The sequence below is a fragment of the Callithrix jacchus genome, chromosome 9, assembly GCF_049354715.1.
Source record: "Callithrix jacchus isolate 240 chromosome 9, calJac240_pri, whole genome shotgun sequence".
Classification (NCBI taxonomy): Eukaryota; Metazoa; Chordata; class Mammalia; order Primates; family Cebidae; genus Callithrix; species Callithrix jacchus.
The window spans coordinates 113,561,631-113,581,051 of NC_133510.1; the positions used below are offsets into that span (position 1 = coordinate 113,561,631).

Genomic DNA, 19,421 nt, shown 5'->3' on the forward strand with positions numbered 1-19,421 from the left:
GGCCAGCAGTGGGTTAAGGCCAGGACAGGCAGGTATTTTGGGCATCACTCCACAAGAGAGACTGAGGCCCCCAGTGTGATGACTCTCTGTGAGGCAGGGGAGCCTCTGGCACTGAGTTTTGCAGAATGAAACCCAGTGTTTTTTCCGTCTCCGTTATTTACCCTTTATTTACTTTTTTTGTGTGTGGTAAAATTTGCATAACGTAAATTTACCATTTTTAAAGCTGGTGTAAAAGTTCAGTGGCATTCAGTCCATTCACAAGGCTGTGCAATCATCACCACTAGAATTTCAGAACATTTTCATCACCTTGAATGGAAACACTCCCACCTGTGGCAGCCGCCAATCTGCTTCCTGTCTCTGTGGATTTGCCTGTTCTAGACATTTCGTATCAATGGAATCCGACACTCTGGCCTTTCGCGTCTGGCTTCTTTCCCTCGGCACCATGTTTTCAGGGTCCATCCACACTGTGGCAGGGGTCGCTGCTTTGCCTTTAATGTTGGCGTCATATTCCACGGCACGGACAGAACACATTTGCTTTCATACTCATCCATTGGTGGACCTTTTACTTTTGGATCATGGCTCTTTGCTCCCTGACAACTCAGAATCTGCCTACCGCATGCCCAGCACAGTACAGGGTGCCTGGCACGTGGTAGGTACTGGGAAAACACTCGTAATATGAATGAGGCAGGGGCCGAGATGGGCTCAGCCCTGCCGCCCGCCTCACATTCCGAGAGCTCTCCAACCAGCCCTGGGCCTCCCGGACCCCGGCCCCACCTACCTGAAACCTGTGGGAGCTGAACAGTTTCCTCAACGTGCCCCTGAAGTCAAGGGGGGTCCTGGCTGCAGGGCCGGGGGCAGTGTCAGGGGCTGCAGCTCTGCCTTCCTCGCCTGAGGCTGGTGTGGGTGGCGGCTGCTCTTCCTCCTCCTCGTCCTCTTCATTCTCCCATTTCTTATAGTTGATGTTCCAGGCCTGGTAGTCGTCCCCCACGACTGTGAAGTGCCTTAAGAACTTGCTCATCCTCTCTGCGGGAGCCACCTTGGCCCTGCGGGTGACTGCCTAGAGGGCAGGAACAGAGAGCAAGAACTTCAGCCAGGTGGCCTGGGGCCCTCCGGACCACTCAGAGCCCACATGGCCCAGGCCGGGCCAGGCTACTGCAGGTGAAGACGGTCCCGGGTGCTCAGAGCCCCCTGTGAGCAGAGAACATGAGGTCACGGTGGTTTCTCGTGCTGTTATTTTTGGAATCCAGGGTCTCAGTGTCTATGAGGTAACAGGAAACTCTAGCCCCCAGCAGGCCTGTCGCTGTGGTCTGCTTGGCAGTAACCAACGGAATCAGTACTGCAGCCTGTCCCAAAACACCCCCATGGGCCATGCTTGAATATTGAAAGGGCCGCCCCAGGGTTCAGAGACACCACAACCCAGAAAACGGAGGGGATTGTGGGCAGGGTGTGGGGAGGAGAAGCCAAAAGTAAAAGTACACTGAGTTTCACAGAGAAGTCGAGACCCCAAGCCATCACGCCACACATCAGACCGGACAGGCACGTGGCAGATGGACATTTTCCAAGTTCAGCTAGCGCTATTTCCGTGGACAGTAGTTTACAGCAAAAGCAAATATCCCTGTGCCCTCTATCCACTTTGCCCAACTTGCCCTACCAGGCATCAAATTTTACATACATTTAAATAATTAATATGCATAGGTATGAGTGCAAAAGCAGGCTGCATGACTCCTGGAACAGGAAAGGACAGCCCAATGTCCTTGAGGGAGCCTTGAGGAGAGGGGGTGGCAGTCCAGACCCATGGGAAAGAAAGGCTGGAGAGGCTGAGACACCTAGCTTTCTCAATAGGAAAAAAAAATCCAATCCCCATCTTGCCCCACACGCAGAATACATTTCAGATGCGCTAACATTAATATGTAAAGTGTATTAAAAAAGGAACAACTTAAAAAGTCTTAAAACAATATAGGCAAGTAACTTCATGAGCTTAGGGTAGGGAAAGATTGCTTAAATAACAAAAAATACCACAAAATAGGCTGGGCATGGTGGCTCACACCTGTAATCCCAGCACTCATCCCACGGGCCAAGGCAGATGGATTGCTTGAGGTCAGGAAAAGCAAATATCCAGCCTGGCCAACATGGTGAGACCTCATCTCTACAAAAAATATAAAAATTAGCTGGGCATGATGGCACATGCCTGTAGTCCCAACTACTCAGGAGGCTGAGGCCCCAGAATCGCTTGAAGCTGGGAGGTGGAGGTTACAATGAGCCGAGATCTTGCCATTGCACTCCAGCCTGGGCAACAGAGACCCCTCGCCCACCAAAAATGAACAATACAAAAACAAACACAAAATAGATTTGACTGTATCAAAACTAAAAGCTTTACTATGACACACACACACACGCACACACACACACCCCTACAAAGTTAGAAGACACACCAGAAACTGGGGTATTTGCGATGTATTTGATAGACAAAGACTCAATAACCAGAATATACAAAGAAATCTTGTAAATCAAAAAGAGTAAGAAAAACTCCATGGAAAACGGGCAGTGGCTATCAACAGGCAGATTGTGTAAGGGAAAACCCAGATAGCCAAGATGCTCATCCCCACTAATACTCAGAAAAACACAGGGTCAAGTAACAACCACACAACTTTTCACTCCTCAGGTTGGCAAGAGTCTTAAAGTTTACAACATCAAATATTGGTGAAAGCAGGAAGCAGTGGGGTCTCTCGAATATTGAAGATAGATATAGGTACCAGCACCATCATTTTGGGAAGCAATTTGGCATGGTCTTGTCAAGCTGAAGTTGTGTGTATCTTTCTGAATGATCTAGTGATTCCATCCCTAAATCCATAGAGAACTTGGGCACATGTGCTCAAACAGGTGACATGTTCAAGGATGTTCAAGCAAATATTCACCTAGTTGGCCAAGTGTGGCTCACACCTGTAATCCCCACACTTTGGGAGGCTGAGGTGGGAGGACTTGAGTCCAGGAGCTGAGACCAGCCTGGGCAACATGGCAAGACCCTGTCTCTACAAAAACAAAAAAATTTAGCCAGGCATGGTAGCACACACGTGTAGTCCCAGCTACTTGGGAGGCTGAGACGGGAGGATTGCTTGAGCTTGGGAGGTTCAGGCTGCAGTGAGCTATGTTCTTCAGCCTGGGCAACAGAGTGAGACTCTGTCTCAAAAAAGAAAAAAATAATTCACCTAAATGTGGGAAAGAGAAATGAATATCCTCTGTTCATGTGATGGGAAATGAATTAACTGCATCTCAGTAGGTCACTGGTGATGTCTGTGAGTACCTACTTGGCAGCACGGAACACAGTGGACCAATCACTCCTTACTTCAAACACTTCCTTCATTGGCTTCTAGGATGCCACAATCTCCTGGTTTTCCTCCTACCTCTTACCAGTGGTTGTTTCTTGCTAGTTTCTTTTGGCCAGTGGATACCTTAGAGGAAGACCTTACATTTTCTTTCTTTTTTTTAAGAGACAGGATTTCACTCTGTCACCCAGGCTAGATGCAGGAGTGTGATCACAGCTCACTGCAGTCTTGAATTCCTGGACTCAAGCAATCCTCCTGCCTCCATCTCCCAGGTAGTTTGTACTATGGTACACTATACCATGCCTGGTAATTAAAACAAAAATTTTTTTTTAGCGATGTGGTCTTGCTATGTTGCCCAGACTGGTCTTGCACTCCGGGGCTAAAGCAACACTCCTGCCTCAGCTTTCTGAGTAGCTGGGATTACAGGTACATGACACTGTGCCTGGCTTACATTTAAGTATTAAGTACAACTGTACACCCAGCACCTAGAACAGTGCCTTGCACTTAATAGACACTCAAAAATACTGAAATGTTTGTTAAGCAACAATGAATCTAGCAATGTGGGTAGCTCCTAAATAATGTTGACTGAAAAGGAAAGATATGGAAGAATATGACCAATGCCATAGGACTTAAGAAAAAATGTTAAATATATGGAAAATATTATTATATATTGTTTTGGAATGTATAAAACAGCAGTGTAAACATACACAAGAATGAGATTTCTGTTTCTAGCCTTACTACACTATAGAGTAACTAGTAGCAGATTATCCCTCTTGAAATAACGAATTATAAAACTGGATAAAATATGTGAAATTTACTGTGATCCCTTAGAGAAATGAATGAGGCAAACCCCACCATCACCCTAGCTTTGTGACTAAAGGTACTTTCTGGACTGCGAAGGCAAAGACTATGGTTCAGAGCTATTGAGGCTCCCTCCCTTCAGGAATCTGCATGGCAATGTACCAGAAATAGAAAAGCTATGCAGAGGAGGAGATCCAAAAATATGGACTTTGGTTCAGTCCTAAACGTTATGTGTGTGAAACAAGATTTCATGAGGCAGGGAAAAATACAACTTTCAGGAAAAAAAACCCTTGAGGTACTGTGAGCTGAACAACTACCAGAGATTACGAAGGACAGGGTTGGGAGATATGTGAGCTCCCAACAGCCAGAGTAGAGACCTCACTAGACACCTAAGCATTCAGCAGAGATCCCAGAAAAATCATGCCTTATAAGCAGACCTAATCTAGCCTTACAGGAAGGGCCACATTACACTCATCCCAACAAAGCTTAAAAAGAAGCCTTGACCAACCTGGCCAACATGGCAAAACTCCGTCTTTACTAAAAATACAAAAATTAGCCAGGCATGGTGGCAGGCACCTCTAATCCCAGCTACTTGGGAGGCTGAAGCAGGAGAATCACTTGAACCTGGTAGGCAGAGGTTGCAGTGAGCCGAGATCATGCCATTGCACTCCAGCCTGGGGGACAAGAGCAAGGCTTTGTTTTAAAATAAAATAAAATAAATTTTTAAAGCCTTAAAAAGAACAAGGTGATCCCTAAGTAAATTAACTGCCTGTTGGAACAAAACTTAATGCTCTGTTAGAAAGACAACACCACAAAGTCAACATCGTAGATGCATACTGTCTAGCGTACAGTAAAAATTACTAGACAGACAGGGATAAAGCTGAAAAATGTGGCCCACAACAAATAGAAAAATCAGCTAATAGAAGACTCAAAATGGTCAGTGATAATGGAACTGGCCAACAAAGACTTGAAAACAGATATTAAAAATATATTCAAGGATTTCAAGGAAAACATGAACTTGATGAGGGAACAAATAAGAATCTCAATAGAGAAATGGTAGCTACAAAAAAGATCCAGATGGATATTCTAGAACTGAAAAGTACATATAAGAAACGAAAAAATCACTGGATGGGCTTAACAGCTGATAACATACTACCAAAGAAAAGATCAGTGAACTTTTAAAGACAGGGCAATAGAAAACATCAACTGGAAACACAGAGAGGAAAAAAAAGCTGAAAGGAAAAATAAATAGAGACCCAGGAACCACAGCCAGTAGTCTAACATATGTGTACCTGTAGTGCATGGCCCTCCGGGGACTGGCATCTCTCCTTCCCACAGCTTCCTCATCACACTCCAGCCACCCTTCCCTCCCTCTGATACTCCACACCGAGCCATCACGTGGGCTGTTCCCTCAACCCGGAATGCTCTTCTTCTCACTCCAAGCTTGGCTCACTCTTACTTATGCTTGAAACTTCAGCTAAAATGTCACTTCCTCAAAGAGGCCCTCCCTGACCCCTAAAATCTAAATCATTTCCCCTCCCATGTATAACCCCTCCTCACACTTTTCCTTCGAGAGCCCTTATCCTAGTATCTAACTAGAAACTGCCTGTGCAGCCATTTATGTATTTCGTCTTCCTCCTCACTAGCATTTACCCTGCATGAAGGGTAAGACTCTGTGTCCCCAGAGTCTCGTGTGACACCTCAACTTCAGCAGAAGCCCATCATGTACCTCTTGGCTGAGAGCGCTGGTACCCCATCTCCTGTGCTGGGCTCTGGGCTTGTCTCAGCCAGACCAAACATCTCTGGACTCCCAGGGCTGGCCAGGGCCAAGGGTATTCTGAAGCTCTCCAGGTAGCCACTGACCATAATTCCCTTTTTTGAGACAGGGTCTTGCCCTGTCACCCAGGCTGGAGGTCACTGTAGCCTTGACCTCTCGGGATTAACCTATCTCTCACAAAAGCCTCCTGAGTAGCTGGAACTACAGGCACACACCATCACATTCAGCTAATTTTTTGTATTCTTTTGTAGAGGCAGAGTTTTGCTATGTTGCCCAGGCTAGTCTCAAACTCCTGGACTCAAGTGATCGACCTGCCTTGGCCTCCCAAAGTGCTGGATTACAGGCGTGAGCCGCCGTGCCCGACCCCATACTTTCCTCTGGAAACTCACCTGGCAGACAAGAGCAGCCTGTCCTATTTCTCAGTGGGGTGGGAACCTCAAGGTACTTTGCAAAAACAGCATTTATATCTTACAGAAGAGGACATTTTTCTTTCTGAAACCTTGCAACTAGTGAAGAAGTAACTTTTAGTAATTTGGGATGAAAATATCTAGGGCGCTCAGCAGAGCAGAAAGCATTTCTGGTTTTCAGTCAAGAGTCTGTCATGCCAGAAGCCGAAAAGTTCCAGAAAAGGGCAAAGATAGAGTTGATCATGAGAATGTGGTGGGCCTCAGCAGCTTCGCCATGCACCCCGGGCTCCTGGCATTTGTGGAAAGACTGAGTCAGTGTGGTGCACAGAGCACCTTCCCTTGTGCCTGGCTTGGAGTAGCCCACAGCTCTGGAAGTGCCAGCTATGATTATCCCTTAACAACAATGACTTGCCTGAGTGCAGTGGCCTTCACATGCAATCCCAGCACTTTGGGAGGCGGAGATGGGTGGATCTCTTGAGGTCAGGCGTTAGAGACCAGCCTGGCCAACATGGCGAAACCCCACCTCTACTAAAAACACAAAAAATAGCCACGCATCTTGGCAGGCGCCTGTAATCCCAGCTAATCGGGAGGCTGAGGCATGAGAATTGCTTGACCCAGAGGTTGCAGTGAGCTGAGATCACGTCACTGCACTCCAGCCTGGGTTACAAAGTGAGATTCTGTCTCAAAAAAGGAAACAAACCCCAAAACTCCTCTCCTCCAGCCTTATCGCCATCCTTAGACATTTCATTTCTCTGCCCACTGCCTGAGTAACCCTCAGACTAAGTTACACGAACTGATACAGCCACTTTGTGGCTTAAGGGACAATGAGATGTGTTTCTGTCACTTATAGCACCAAAAGTCTATAGGTGAAGTTGCTGATGTGGGGCACCCCCACAGCTCCATCTCCCATGCAAGAATCCCTGTGGTTCCCACTGGACCCTGATGCTCCTCTGAGGTCACCTTTCCATATCAAAGCCTGTGACCGTGGCTCCAGCCTGCTTGACTGTCCCACACTCTTTGATGCTGTTCTGCTCTGCTTGGCAATTTCGCCCCCTGCTTCTCCTCCTATCTCAGGTGGCCCTCCTCGGCCTCCTGTACCATGTCTCTGCCCCATGCTGGGAGTCCTGACCCTGTCCTAGGGCCGGTGACTCTCTCTCTTTGGGGGTCTTAGCATACCTGTGTTCTTAGTGCTGTTCACGTTCAAATTAAAGACTCCAGTCTGATGTTCAAGATCCTGCTTAGTTTGCTGTGACCCAAATTGAACTCATTTCTTACCTTTTTCCCCAAATCCACTCCTCCTTCCACATCCCCTAGGGCACGCTGTCACATCCACCTGGCTGCCCAGGCTAAGAACAGAAAGTAGTCCTTGGCTCCTCCCTCTCCCTCACACCCCATCAATTTCACTTCCTGAATCTGGCTGGCCCTCCATCGTCCCCTCCCCGTCATCAGGACCTGCCCTGACCCTCCCTCCACTCTGCGGCCAGGGTCCTCCTCCTCCTCCAATGTCAACCTGACTCCTTCCTGCTGTGCAGCAACCCCCACACCCACAACTGCCTTCGGGATCAAGTCCCGGCTCTCTTGGCTTCTCTAGGCCCTGGTCTCCCCGCCAGCCTCATTCCTGCCTCTGCCACCCTCCAGCCACGTGGAACTTGCAATTCTAGCACGGACCACACTCTCTTGCTTCCAGGTCTTCGCGTGGCCTGTCGCCTTCCCATCTATCTTCTGGGTCGTACACCTAGATTTTACCTTCCTTGGGAGGCCTTCCTTAATTGTCCCCCGCCCCGGTTGGGATGTACATCACACCATCTTAACAACCACTGAGACACCATCCCCACCACACTTGGCTGTGAACACTGGGAGGGCAGAGATTCTTCCTCAGTCACAGGGAGAGACTCAAGAAATGGATAATAGGCTGGGTGTGGTGGCTCATGCCTGTAATCCCAGCACTTTGGGAGGCTGAGGCAGGTGAATCACTGTCAGGCCTCCATGTCCAAGACTGGACCCAAAAGTCTAAAGTCCTGCCTGCCTCAGCTGATCACCCTCCACCCCTGCCTCTGTTCGCCATTATGTGTGATCTGCGGAGCTTCCGCCTACTCCACCCTGCCATTTTAACGGTTATTATGATAATGTGAATACTCCTCACCCCACCCTGCCATCTTAACTACTCTTATCCCACCCCCCACTGTAACTAAACTTATGGTAATGTATACTCCTTGCCCCTGCCCTCAGCACTGTAACTGATCTTACTCTGTAACTTTCCACACTACCCACCCTAAACCTATAAAACTGTCCTTCGTTAACACCCTTTTCGGCCTTAGCCCACCTGCACCCAGGTGAATAAATAGCCATGTTGCTTATACAAAGCCTGTTTGGAGGGGGTCTCTTCATTCAAACCACGCGTTTTTAACAATCACCTGATGTCAGGAGTTTGAGACCAGCCTGGCCAATGTGGTGAAACCCCATCTCTACTAAAAATACAAAAATTAGCTGGGCGTGGTGATGTGTGCCTGTAATCCCAGCTACCCGGGAGGCTGAGGCTGCAGTGAGAGGAGATCACACCACTGCACTCCAGCCAGCCTGAGTGATAGAGCAAGATTCCATTAAAAAAAAAAAAAAAAAGAGAGAGAGAGAAAGAAAAACAAAGAAATGCTTAATAAATAAATTTACAAAATCTCAGGCACTGTTCCTGCAAGTTAAACATTGCTGACCTCTCTCTTACAGGTATTACACCAGAAAAACTACCACCTGGGAGAGAAGGGGAAAGTGAAAAAGACAGACCTAGAAGTGAAGGAGAGAAAAGCATTTTTGTGGATGCCTATTTTTACAGGCTCAGAAGCTGCCATCTGTGGGAGGGGGAAAGTCCCTAGTTCGTGGTTATCCAACAATAGCAGAAAAAGGTACTTTTTAAGAAAGTCAGCCGACTCCCAATTCCCATGGCCTGATGTCCCTTCAGTTTCCATTTCCCTGTTCCCTCCCAGAGCTATTTTTGGGGACTTGATCTGCATATTCATTACCAACCTCATCCCCAAACTCCAAGACACAGTGGCAGCAACATGTATTACTACAGTTGCTTATTCTGTCGTGGCTCCTGTCATCTTAGCGTGCTGCTAGCTTCCTTCCACACGTTATTTCATTTCAACTCCTAACAACCCTCTCAGGTTGAGGCCATCCGGGTGAGGGGGACTTGTCCACGGTCACACACTGTGGGGAACTGGAAAAGCAGGATCTGCCGCTGAGCTCCATGACCTGGAGACTATGCTCTGGAATACGCAGTTCACAGAAAGCCAGGCAGCCGGCGACTGGAGAGCCACCTGCTAAGAGGGCAGAGTGGGTGGAATTGTGCACCCCCCTCTAATTCCTGTCCCCTTAGAATGTGACCTTATTTGGAATGCAGGTCTTTGCAGATGTAACTAAAGATTTTAAGATGAAGATGTCCTTACAAAGAGAGAAAAGGGGCTGGGAGTGGTGGCTCACGCCTGTAATCCCAGCACTTTGGGAGGCCAAGGCGTGTGGATCACGTGAGGTCAGGGGCTTGAGACCGGCTTGGCCAACATGGCACAATCCTGTCTCTACTAAAAATACAAAAATTGGCTGGGCATGGTCGCTCATATCTGTAATCCCAGCACTTTTGGAGGCTGAGGCGGGCAGATCACCTGAGGTTTGAGACCAGCCTTGCTAAACATGGCGAAACCCTGTCTCTACTAAAAATACAAAAGTTAGCCAGGCATGGTGGTAAGTGCCTGTAATCCCAGCTACTCAGGAGGCTGAGGCAGAAGAACTGCTTGAACCAGAGAGGCTGCAGTGAGCCGAGATCATGCCAGTGCACTCCAGCCTGGGTGACAGAGTGAGACCTGAAACAAAACAAAACCAAACCCAGAAATTAGGCCAGAATGGTGGCAAGTGCCTGTAATCCCAGCCACTTGGGAGGCTGAGGCAGGAGAACCCCCTGAACCTGGGAGGAGGAGGTTGCAGTGAGCCACGATCGTGCCATTGCACTCCAGCCTGGGAGACAAATTGAGACTTGGTCTTGAAAAAGAAAAAAAAAAAAAAGAGAAAAGAACATGCGGTGGGTAAGGTCACGTGAAAGTCACAGAGGTCAGAGTGATATGTCCACAAGCCAAAGACTACCAGCAACACCGGAGGCTGGGACAGAGGCCTGGAACAGATCTCCCCATCCCAAAGCCTCCAGGGCCAATCCTGCCAACACCTTGATTTTGGCCTTCTGGTTTCCTGAACCGGTGAGAATCAGTTCCTGTGTTGACACCCCCGCCCTCAACCCCCAGTTTGTAGTAATTTGTTACAGCAGCCACAGGAAACCAGGACAGAGGGTGTGTGCTGGAGCAAGCCAGGATGCTGTCTTTCTCTTTCTCTTTCTCGGCCACGTTTGTCCTGGCCTCAAGGAGAAAGCTGAATTCTCCTTGAGCCACCCAGCCAATTTTTGTATTTTTAGTAGAGACGGGGTGTTGCCTTGTTGGCCAAGCTGGTCTCGAACTCCTGACCTCGAGTGATCCAAAATCACTTGGAGAAAGCCCGATTCTGCAGCCAACCCCAGCAACAGTGGCTCCTCATGCTCAGAGCTCACTGGTCACACCACCTGCTCTCACTTGATGCTTTTAATGCTTTTGAGAAGTAGGCAGGCTGGGTAGGCGCAGTCTCTCCATTCTGCAGAAGGGGAAACTGAGGCCTGGGGAGGAGAGACCACTTGCCTGAAGTCACACCATGCCACATACTGTAGCAGGGTGACAGAGGCAGAGGGAAGTGGGCACTCCTATATGCCAGCTGATGGGCATGTAATGGGTGTGCCCTTCCTAGGAGGGTAACAGGGCAGTTCCTTTCACCTTTTGAAAAAATATTTGAGTCTCTCTCATGCGCCAGGCTTGCGGATAAAAGAGAAGATTGGCCCTAAACCAATTTATATCAAATTTTTATTTTATTTTTTTTTCTGAGATGGGGTCTCATTTTGTTGTTCAGGCTGGAGTGCAGCCTCAAACTCCTGGGCTCAAGCAATCCTCCTGCCTCAGCCTCCCAAGTAGCTAGGACTGCAGGTGCATGCCACCATGGCTGCCTTAGTTTCTATCAACATTTAAAATGTCCTTATCGTTTGACTCGACAAGACAAGACACTCCCAGGTGCACACAGGGGCTCACTCCAGTCCTGCTTCAATAGCCCAAAACTGGAAACCACCTCACAGTCTGTTGCCCAGGACACCACGGAAGAAGGCCCACACCACAGCACCACACCACCATGCGGCAGGCCTGTAAACTCACGCACCCACAGGGAAAGGGCTCCTTGATCTACGGTTATGGGAAAATGGACAAAATCAATCCCACTCCCAGGAGGAGAGAGGGACTGGGTTGGAGGGTGAAACTTTCCATTTTTTTCTAATAGGTTTCATACGGTTTGGCTGTGTCCCCACCCAAATCTCAACTTGAATTGTATCTCCCAGAATTCCCACATGTTGTGGGAGGGACCCAGGGGAGGTAATTGAATCATAGGGACCAATCTTTCCCATGCTATTCTTGTGATAGTGAACAAGTCTCATGAGATCTGATGGGTTTATCAGAGGTTTCTGCTTTTGCTTCTAACTTTCTCTTGCTGTCTCCATGTAAGAAGTACCTTTTGGCTGGGTGTGGTGGTTCATGCCTGTAATCTCAGCACTTTGGGAGGCTGAGGTGGGTGGATCATGAGGTCAAGACATTGAGACCATCCTGGCCAAGAGCGTGAAACCCTGTCTCTACCAAAAAAATATAAAACCTGGCTGGGTGTGGTGGCATGCACCTGTAGTCCTAGCTACTTGGAAAGCTGAGAGAGGAGAATCACTTGAACCCAGGAGGTGGAGGCTGCAGTGAATTGAGATTGCACCACTGCACTCCAACCAAGCTACAGGGTGAGACTCCGTCACACACAAAAAAATAAAAAATAAAAAGAAGCACCTTTGGCCTCACACCATAATTCTGAGGCCTCCCCAGCCATGTGGAACTGTAAGTCCAATGAAATATCTTTTTCTTCCCAGTCTCAGGTATGTCTTTATCTGCAGTGTGAAAACTGATACGGTAAATTGGTAACAGTAGAGTGGGACATTGCTGAAAAGATACCTGAAAACGTGGAAGCAACTTTGGAACTTGGTGTCAGGCAGAGGCTGAACAGAAGAAGACAGGAGAATGTGGGAAAGTGTGGAACTTCCTAGAGACTTGCTGAATGGCTTTGGCCAAAATGCTGATAGGATCTGGACAATAAGATCCAGGTTGAGGTGGTCTCAGGTGGAGATGAGGAACTTGTTGGAAATTGGAGAAAAGGTGACTTTTGGTATGTTTTAGCGAAGAGCTGGCAGCATTTTGCCCCTGCCACAGAGATTTGTGGAGCTTTGAACTTGGGAAAGATGATTTAGGGTATCTGGTGGAAGAAATTTCTGAGCAGCAAAGCATCCAATGGTTGGTGTTAAAGGCATTCAATTGCATAAGGGAAGCAAAGCATAAAACTTTTGAAAATTTGCAGCCTAATGATGTGATAGAAAAGAAAAACCCATTTTCTGGGGAAAAATTCAAGCTGGCTACAGAAATTTGCATAAGAATCAAAGAGCCTAATGTTAATCCCCAAGACCTTGGGGAAAATTTCTCCAGGCTATCCCAGAGACCTTCACGGTGGCCCCTCCCATCACAGGCCCAGAGGCACAGGAGGAAAAAGTAGTTTCATGGGCCTAGGCACTTAATGCCCTGTGTCCTAACTGCTCCAGCTGTGGCTGAAAGGGGCCAACGTACAGCTCAGGCTGTGGCTTCAGAGGTGGAAGCCCCAAACTTTGGCAGCTTCCATGTGGTGTTGGAAGTCAACAATTGAGGTTTGGGAACTTCTGCTTAGATTTCAGAAAATGTATAGAAGCACCTGGATGCCCAGGCAAAAGTTTGCTGCGGAGGCAGGACCCTCATGCAGAACCTCTGCTAGGGCAGTGCAGAAAGGAAATGTAGGGTGGGAGCCCCCATACAGAGTCCCTACTGGGGCACAGTAGAGTTGTGAGAAGAGGGCCACAGTCCTCCAAACTCCAGAATGATAGATCTACCGACAGCTTGCACTGTGTGCCTGGAAAAGCCTCAGATACTCAATGCTAGCCCATGAAAGCAGCCAGGAGGTGGGTTATAAGCTGCAAAGCCACAGGGGCAGAGGTGACCAAGACTATGGGAACCTATCTCTTGCATCAGCCTGACCTGGATGCAAGATGATCATTTTGGAGCTTTAGAATTTGACTGCCCTGCTGGATTTCAGACTTTCATGGGCCCTGTAACCCTTTTGTTTTGGCCAATTTCTCTCCTTTGGAACAGCTGTATTTGCCCCAATACCTGTATCCCATTGTATCTAGGAAGCAACTAGCTTGATTTGGATTTTTACTGGTTCATAGGTGGAAGAGACTTACTTGCCTTGTCTCAGATGACTTTGGACTGTGGAGTTTTGGGTTAATGCTGAAATAAGCTAAGACTTTGGGGGACTGTTGGGAAGGCATGATTGGTTTTGAAATGTGAGGACATGTGATTTGGAGGGGTCAGGGGTCAAAAGTATACGGTTTGGCTGTGTCCCCACCCAAATCTCAACTTGAATTGTATCTCCTAGGATTCCCACATGTTGTGGGAGGGACCCAGGGGGAGGTAATTAAATCATGGGGGCCAATCTTTCCTGTGCTATTCTTGTGATAGCGAATAAGTCTCATGAGATCTGAAGGGTTTATCAGGGGTTTCTGCTTTTGCTTCTAATTTTCTCTTGTTGCCTCCATGTAAGAAGTGCCTTTTGCCTTGCACCATGATTCTGAGGCCTCCCCCACCATGTGGAACTGTAAGTCCAATTAAACCTCTTTTTCTTCCCAGTCTTGGGTGTATCTTTATCAGCATTGTGAAACAAACTAATACAAGGTTTGACTCTAAGAAACTGACATTTTTGGAGGGAGATCCAGCCTGCAGGGAGTTAAGTGGTTAATAAAGTTTAGTGGAGGTGGGAAGAGAAACCAACATACTCATGACTGGAATCTCTGAATAAGAAAGAGTTTAACAGACCAGAACAAAGATATAATTCAAGAAAACTTTCCTGATATAAAAGGGGACTTAAAAAATGCCATCTTTGTAGATAAAAATCAGAAGAAGTTGACAATTCCCTATGATTCAACCTAATATATACCTGTTTGCTATTTTAATTTATTATGCCATACATATGTTCATGTACAGTTGTTAAAAAACAAATATAAGGCCAGGTGCCATGGCTCATACCTGTTATCCCAGTGCTTTGGGAGGCCAAGGTTGGTGGATCACCTGAGATCAGGAGTTCAAGACCAGCCTGGCCAACATGGCGAAACCCCGTCTCTACTAAAAATACAAAAACTAGCCAGGTGTGCTAGTGCACGCCTGTAGTCCCAGCTACTTGGGAGGGTGAGGCAGGGAAATTGCTAGAACTCAGGAGGCGGAGGTTGCAGTGAGCTGACATCATGCCACTGTACGCCAGCCTGGGCAAGAGTGAGACTGCATCTCAAAAAAGCAAAAAAAAAAAAAACCCAAACAAACCAAAAAAACCCCATAAACCCGTAAGTGATAAAGCCAGCACAGGAACTCAAGTCCTCCAGATTGTTCTTTCCTCTGCTGATATGAAGAAAAAAATGGCAGAAAAGATTTTTTTAAAAGCAACTAAAACGACATTTTAAGAGATGGGACTGGGTGCGGTGGCTCATGCCTGTAATCTCAGCACTTTGGGAGGCCGAGGCAAGTGGGTTGCTTAAGCCCAGGAATTCAAGAAGAGCCTGGCCAACATGGTGAAACCCCAGCTCTACTAAAAATATGAAAGCTAGCTGGGTGTGGTGGTGGTGGTACGTGCCTATAATTCTAGCTACTTGGGAGGCGGAGGCATAATCATCACATGAACCTGGGAGGCAGAGGTTGCGGTAAGCCAAGATCACACCACTGCACTCCAGTCAGGACAACACAGCAAGACTCTATCTCTAAATAAATAAATAAAGAGAGGGGAATCAAAGTTCTGAGATGCAGTCTTTCCTCCCTTAGCAGAGGAGTAAACTGAGGCCTGCAAGACGGTAACCACCACCTGTCAGTGGACAGTCCAAAGACTTGTACCTGGGTGTGCTGCTTCCTAGTCCCGGGTCTTAATGCCACCCAAGCAGGGCCAGGGCAGTTGTCCCCAGTCCTAGCTTCAATTCCCCTCCCCTATAGCCCTAACCAGCATGAAGCCTGGTGCATTTCAGCAACTAAATGATCCCTGATCTGCCACCTACTTCCCCTACATTTTGCCACCACCCTGGCCAACCCCCGTCTCACTTGGAAGCTGTTACAGCTCCTCTCTGCTCTCTCCTTCCCTGCCGCATTCTCTATCAGTTGCAGGGGAGCATCCTTCCAAGCATGATCATGTCAACCCCTGTACAGAAAAGGGCCAGTCCAGTGGGCCCCACGCTGCCCTCCTCAGACAGCCCTGCCTGGCCTCCACTGGCATCTGGGAACGTGGACTTCTGCAAAATTCCCACTATTCCCTGCTAAGAGCAGCTCACTGTGCCTAGACTGCTTGTGGAAACAGCATGCTGAACTCCTGCTTTCCTTTGGAGAGTCTGGAACTTTTCTAGGTGCCAGGCAGAGGGTGCCTCTGTGCCCAGCCCCAGTGAAAACTCTGGGCATTGGGTCTCTAAGGAGTTGCTCTGCTTGTGAAGACTTAACACATCTTGTCACAACTCCCTGCTGGAGGAATTAAGTGTGACCCCCTAGGACCCCCGCCCCCAACCCAGGAGAGGGCTCTGGAAGCTTGCGTCAGGTTTCTTCTGAACTTTACCCCATGCGCATTTTCCCTTTACTGATCTTAATTTCAATCCTTTTGTGGCAATTAATCTGAGCCAGGAGTGCATCTGCATGTGAGTCCCATGGGTCCTCCTAGTGAGTCACTGACACTGGGCAGGGGGTCTCGGGGACCCTGAAACATTCCTTTATTTAAAACTTTTGGCTGGGTAGAGTTGCTCATGCCTCTATATAGGAAGTGCCTTTCGTCTTGTGCCATGATCCCAGCACTTTGGGAGGCTGAGGAGGGAGGCTCACTAAGTTCAGGAGTTCAAGACCAGCCTGGGCCACAGAGTGAGATCCCATCTCTACAAAAAATCCAAAAATTAACCATGCATGGTGGTGCTCACCTATAGTCCCAGCTACTCAGGAGGCTGAGGAAGGAGGATCGCTTGAGCCCAGAATTTCAGGGCTGCAATGAGCTGTGATCATGTGACTGCACTCCAGCCTGGGTGGCAGAGCGAGACCTTGTCTCTAAAGAAAAAAAAAAAGCCAGCACCTTCCAGAAGCCCACTCCTGTTCTGCGCACTGTGGCCTCTGTCTGCCTATCTGACCTCCCCTCTCACCTCTCCCCCAACTCCGGCCACATTTTCCCCTTTGAGCCTTTCATACTTGGCTGGCTTCTTCAACCACAGGGACTTTGCACCCATGACTTCTTTTGCCTAGAATGTGCAACCCCCGTTCACCCTGTCATCTATCTTCTTCATCCCAGCTCTCAGGGGCTGGCCAGGACTTCTCCATCACACTCTCCTGGGGCCCAGCGATTCACAGCATGACCTCCATGCCTGGCAGACCACAGGCTCCTGCTGAACGTGCCTCCTCCTGGATGGTGGAAAGAAACCCCTGAGCAAACCTCTTCTCTCGGGGAGGCAAGAGGACTCCAGGCAGCAGGCTCACCTGCCCCAGCACTTCTCCCCTCCTGCCTCAGGGGATCCGTGTTCTGAGGAAGGCCTATTTTTAAAATCAGGGAAGTCTTTAAATAAGCGTAGAAGCTTTTCCTTCTCTAGGGCGGGGAGGAAGTCTGAGGTTGATGAAAACCACCGCTGACAGCTCCATCACAGACCTTTAGCTCTGGCAGGAGGGGCAGCTTACAGGCTGAGGAGTTTAACTGGTGGCCCAGGTCCCCCTAAAGCCACGGTCCCCAACTTCCTCTCCTTTTTCTATAGGGTTAGGAATCCTCCTGACTTGGTAGATAAGCCGGTCAACCTGGTGAGATGATGGCGGGGCTGCATAGAAACGAGATGGGATATTTACAGGAGTGGAACTGTAATCATTCCAACTATCCCCAGAACACCTACTGTTCAATATTTTCTGAGTTCTGTGCAAAGACCTTCATCACACACTGCAACAAGCCCGTGAGGTGGGGACTGCAATGTCTCTGTTTATGGATGAGGAAACCGAGAACAGAGAGGCCAGTGACTTGCGCCAGGTCACAGAGCCAGCAAGCAGCACAGCTAGGATTCCAACTCAGGCTGCCCAGGCCAGCACCCGCTCCTCCCGTGGGCCCCCTCCTGAACACTGCCCAGCCCTGTACCCTGCTCACACTGGAAAAGCCCCATGCTGGGAAGGGATTTTGGAGCAGCGCTTCTCAGAAAGAAATCATGCTCCATACCCTGCCTCTCAGCACACACTGCCTTGTGTACAGACATTCCATAACCAGCACTACAGTTACTAGGTGGGGCGCTCTTATTTTCCATTTCATTCTGGTTTTTTTTTTGAGACAGGGTCTCACTCTGCCAGCCTCGGTCGAGGCTACAGTGAGTGGCATGATTAGGACTCACTGTAGCCTCGACCTCCTGGGCTCAAGAGATCCTACCTCAGCCCCAGAAATAGCTGGGACTACAGGCGTGCACCATCATACCTGGCTAATTTTTCATATTTTTAGTGGAGATGGAGTGTCTCCATGTTATTCAGGCTGGTCTCAAACTCCTGATCTCAAGTGATCCACCCACCTTGGCCTCCCAAAGTGCTGGGATTACAGGTGTGAGCCACTGTGTCCGGACCGATCTCATTTTTTAAAAGGTTGATTGTAGCTCACTCAATGGATTTCAGAACCCACCAATGGGTTGAGTTTAAAGACACAGTTTTGGGGGGACATGCTCTATTTCCCTGGGAATGACTGTGAGGGCAGTCTGGTCCAAACCTGTGACATTGGTCATGTCATCCAGGAGCAGGGACTGTGCTATTTGTTTTATAAAAGTGTAGGAACAAAAAAGTTATCCAAGTAGAAATGAAGAGCTGCCACCGGTGTGACTAGGTCCCCTGAGCAAATGTCCAGTGATGCTTTCACCATGGAAACCACAGGACACATTGCTCAGGGTATCCCTCTTTCCTCCTTCTGCAGAGGGAGGGGTCCCCAGGCCAGGCTGCACACTGGAATCACCTGGCAGCTTTAAGGCACCCTGAAACCTGCGTCCTGGGCTTAGAGCTTCCAATTCAACCTGTCTGGGTGCCGGGGGGGGGGGGTCAGTGTGTGGCACAGGTGGGTGAGGAACCCCAGCTGCACCTGGGGCCTGTGCACGCCTTATGAGAAATGAGCCCAGGAGCTGCAGGGAGTTCACATACCTGGCTCTTAAGTTCCCCAGAGCTGCTGAGTGCAGTAACCTGCACTGAGGAACAAGGTCAGCTGATGGCTGAAAAGCCAGTCCATCCTCATGACAGAGCCAGCAGCTCCCATGTCTTCAATGCAGGCTGGAGCTGGGCACCCGGCTGAGTGCTTTCCACACGCAATCTTGTTTAACCCTCACCTCTACTCTGTGAGGTATGTGATCATTCCCATTTTACAAAAGAAGAAAACTGAGGCTCTGAGAGGTGGGAGGAGCAGCAAGGGGCTCTGAGGAGGTGGAAGGGGCAGCAAGGGGGTCTGAGGAGGTGGGAGGGGCAGCAAGGGGCTCTGAGAAGGTGGGAGGGACAGCAAGGGGCTCTGAGGAGGTGGGAGGGGCAGCAAGGGGCTCTGAGGAGGTGGGAGGGGCAGCAAGGGGCTCTGAGGAGGTGGGAGGGGCAGCAAGGGGGTCTGAGGAGGTGGGAGGGGCAGCAAGGGGCTCTGAGGAGGTGGGGGGGCAGCAAGGGGCAGCAAGGGGCTCTGAGAGGTGGGAGGGGCAGCAAGGGGCTCTGAGGAGGTGGGAGGGGCAGCAAGGGGCTCTGAGGAGGTGGGAGGGGCAGCAAGGGGGTCTGAGGAGGTGGGAGGGGCAGCAAGGGGCTCTGAGAGGTGGGAGGGGCAGCAAGGGGCTCTGAGGAGGTGGGAGGGGCAGCAAGGGGCTCTGAGGAGGTGGGAGGGGCAGCAAGGGGCTCTGAGAGGTGGGAGGGGCAG

The 19,421-nt window shown here is 49.1% G+C and overlaps 1 protein-coding gene across 12 annotated transcripts in view; it reads right to left on the reverse strand.

The window, feature by feature from the left end:
• Positions 1–19,421, reverse strand: part of HVCN1 (hydrogen voltage gated channel 1) — a 40,949-nt gene that overhangs the window by 12,557 nt on the left and 8,971 nt on the right. For all 12 annotated transcript variants that reach the window (XM_035257591.3, XM_035257590.2, XM_078337271.1 and 9 more), the window contains one exon: positions 779–1,057. In XM_035257591.3, coding sequence (XP_035113482.1) covers positions 779–1,057 — 279 coding nt within the window. The remainder of the gene's footprint in view (positions 1–778; positions 1,058–19,421) is intronic.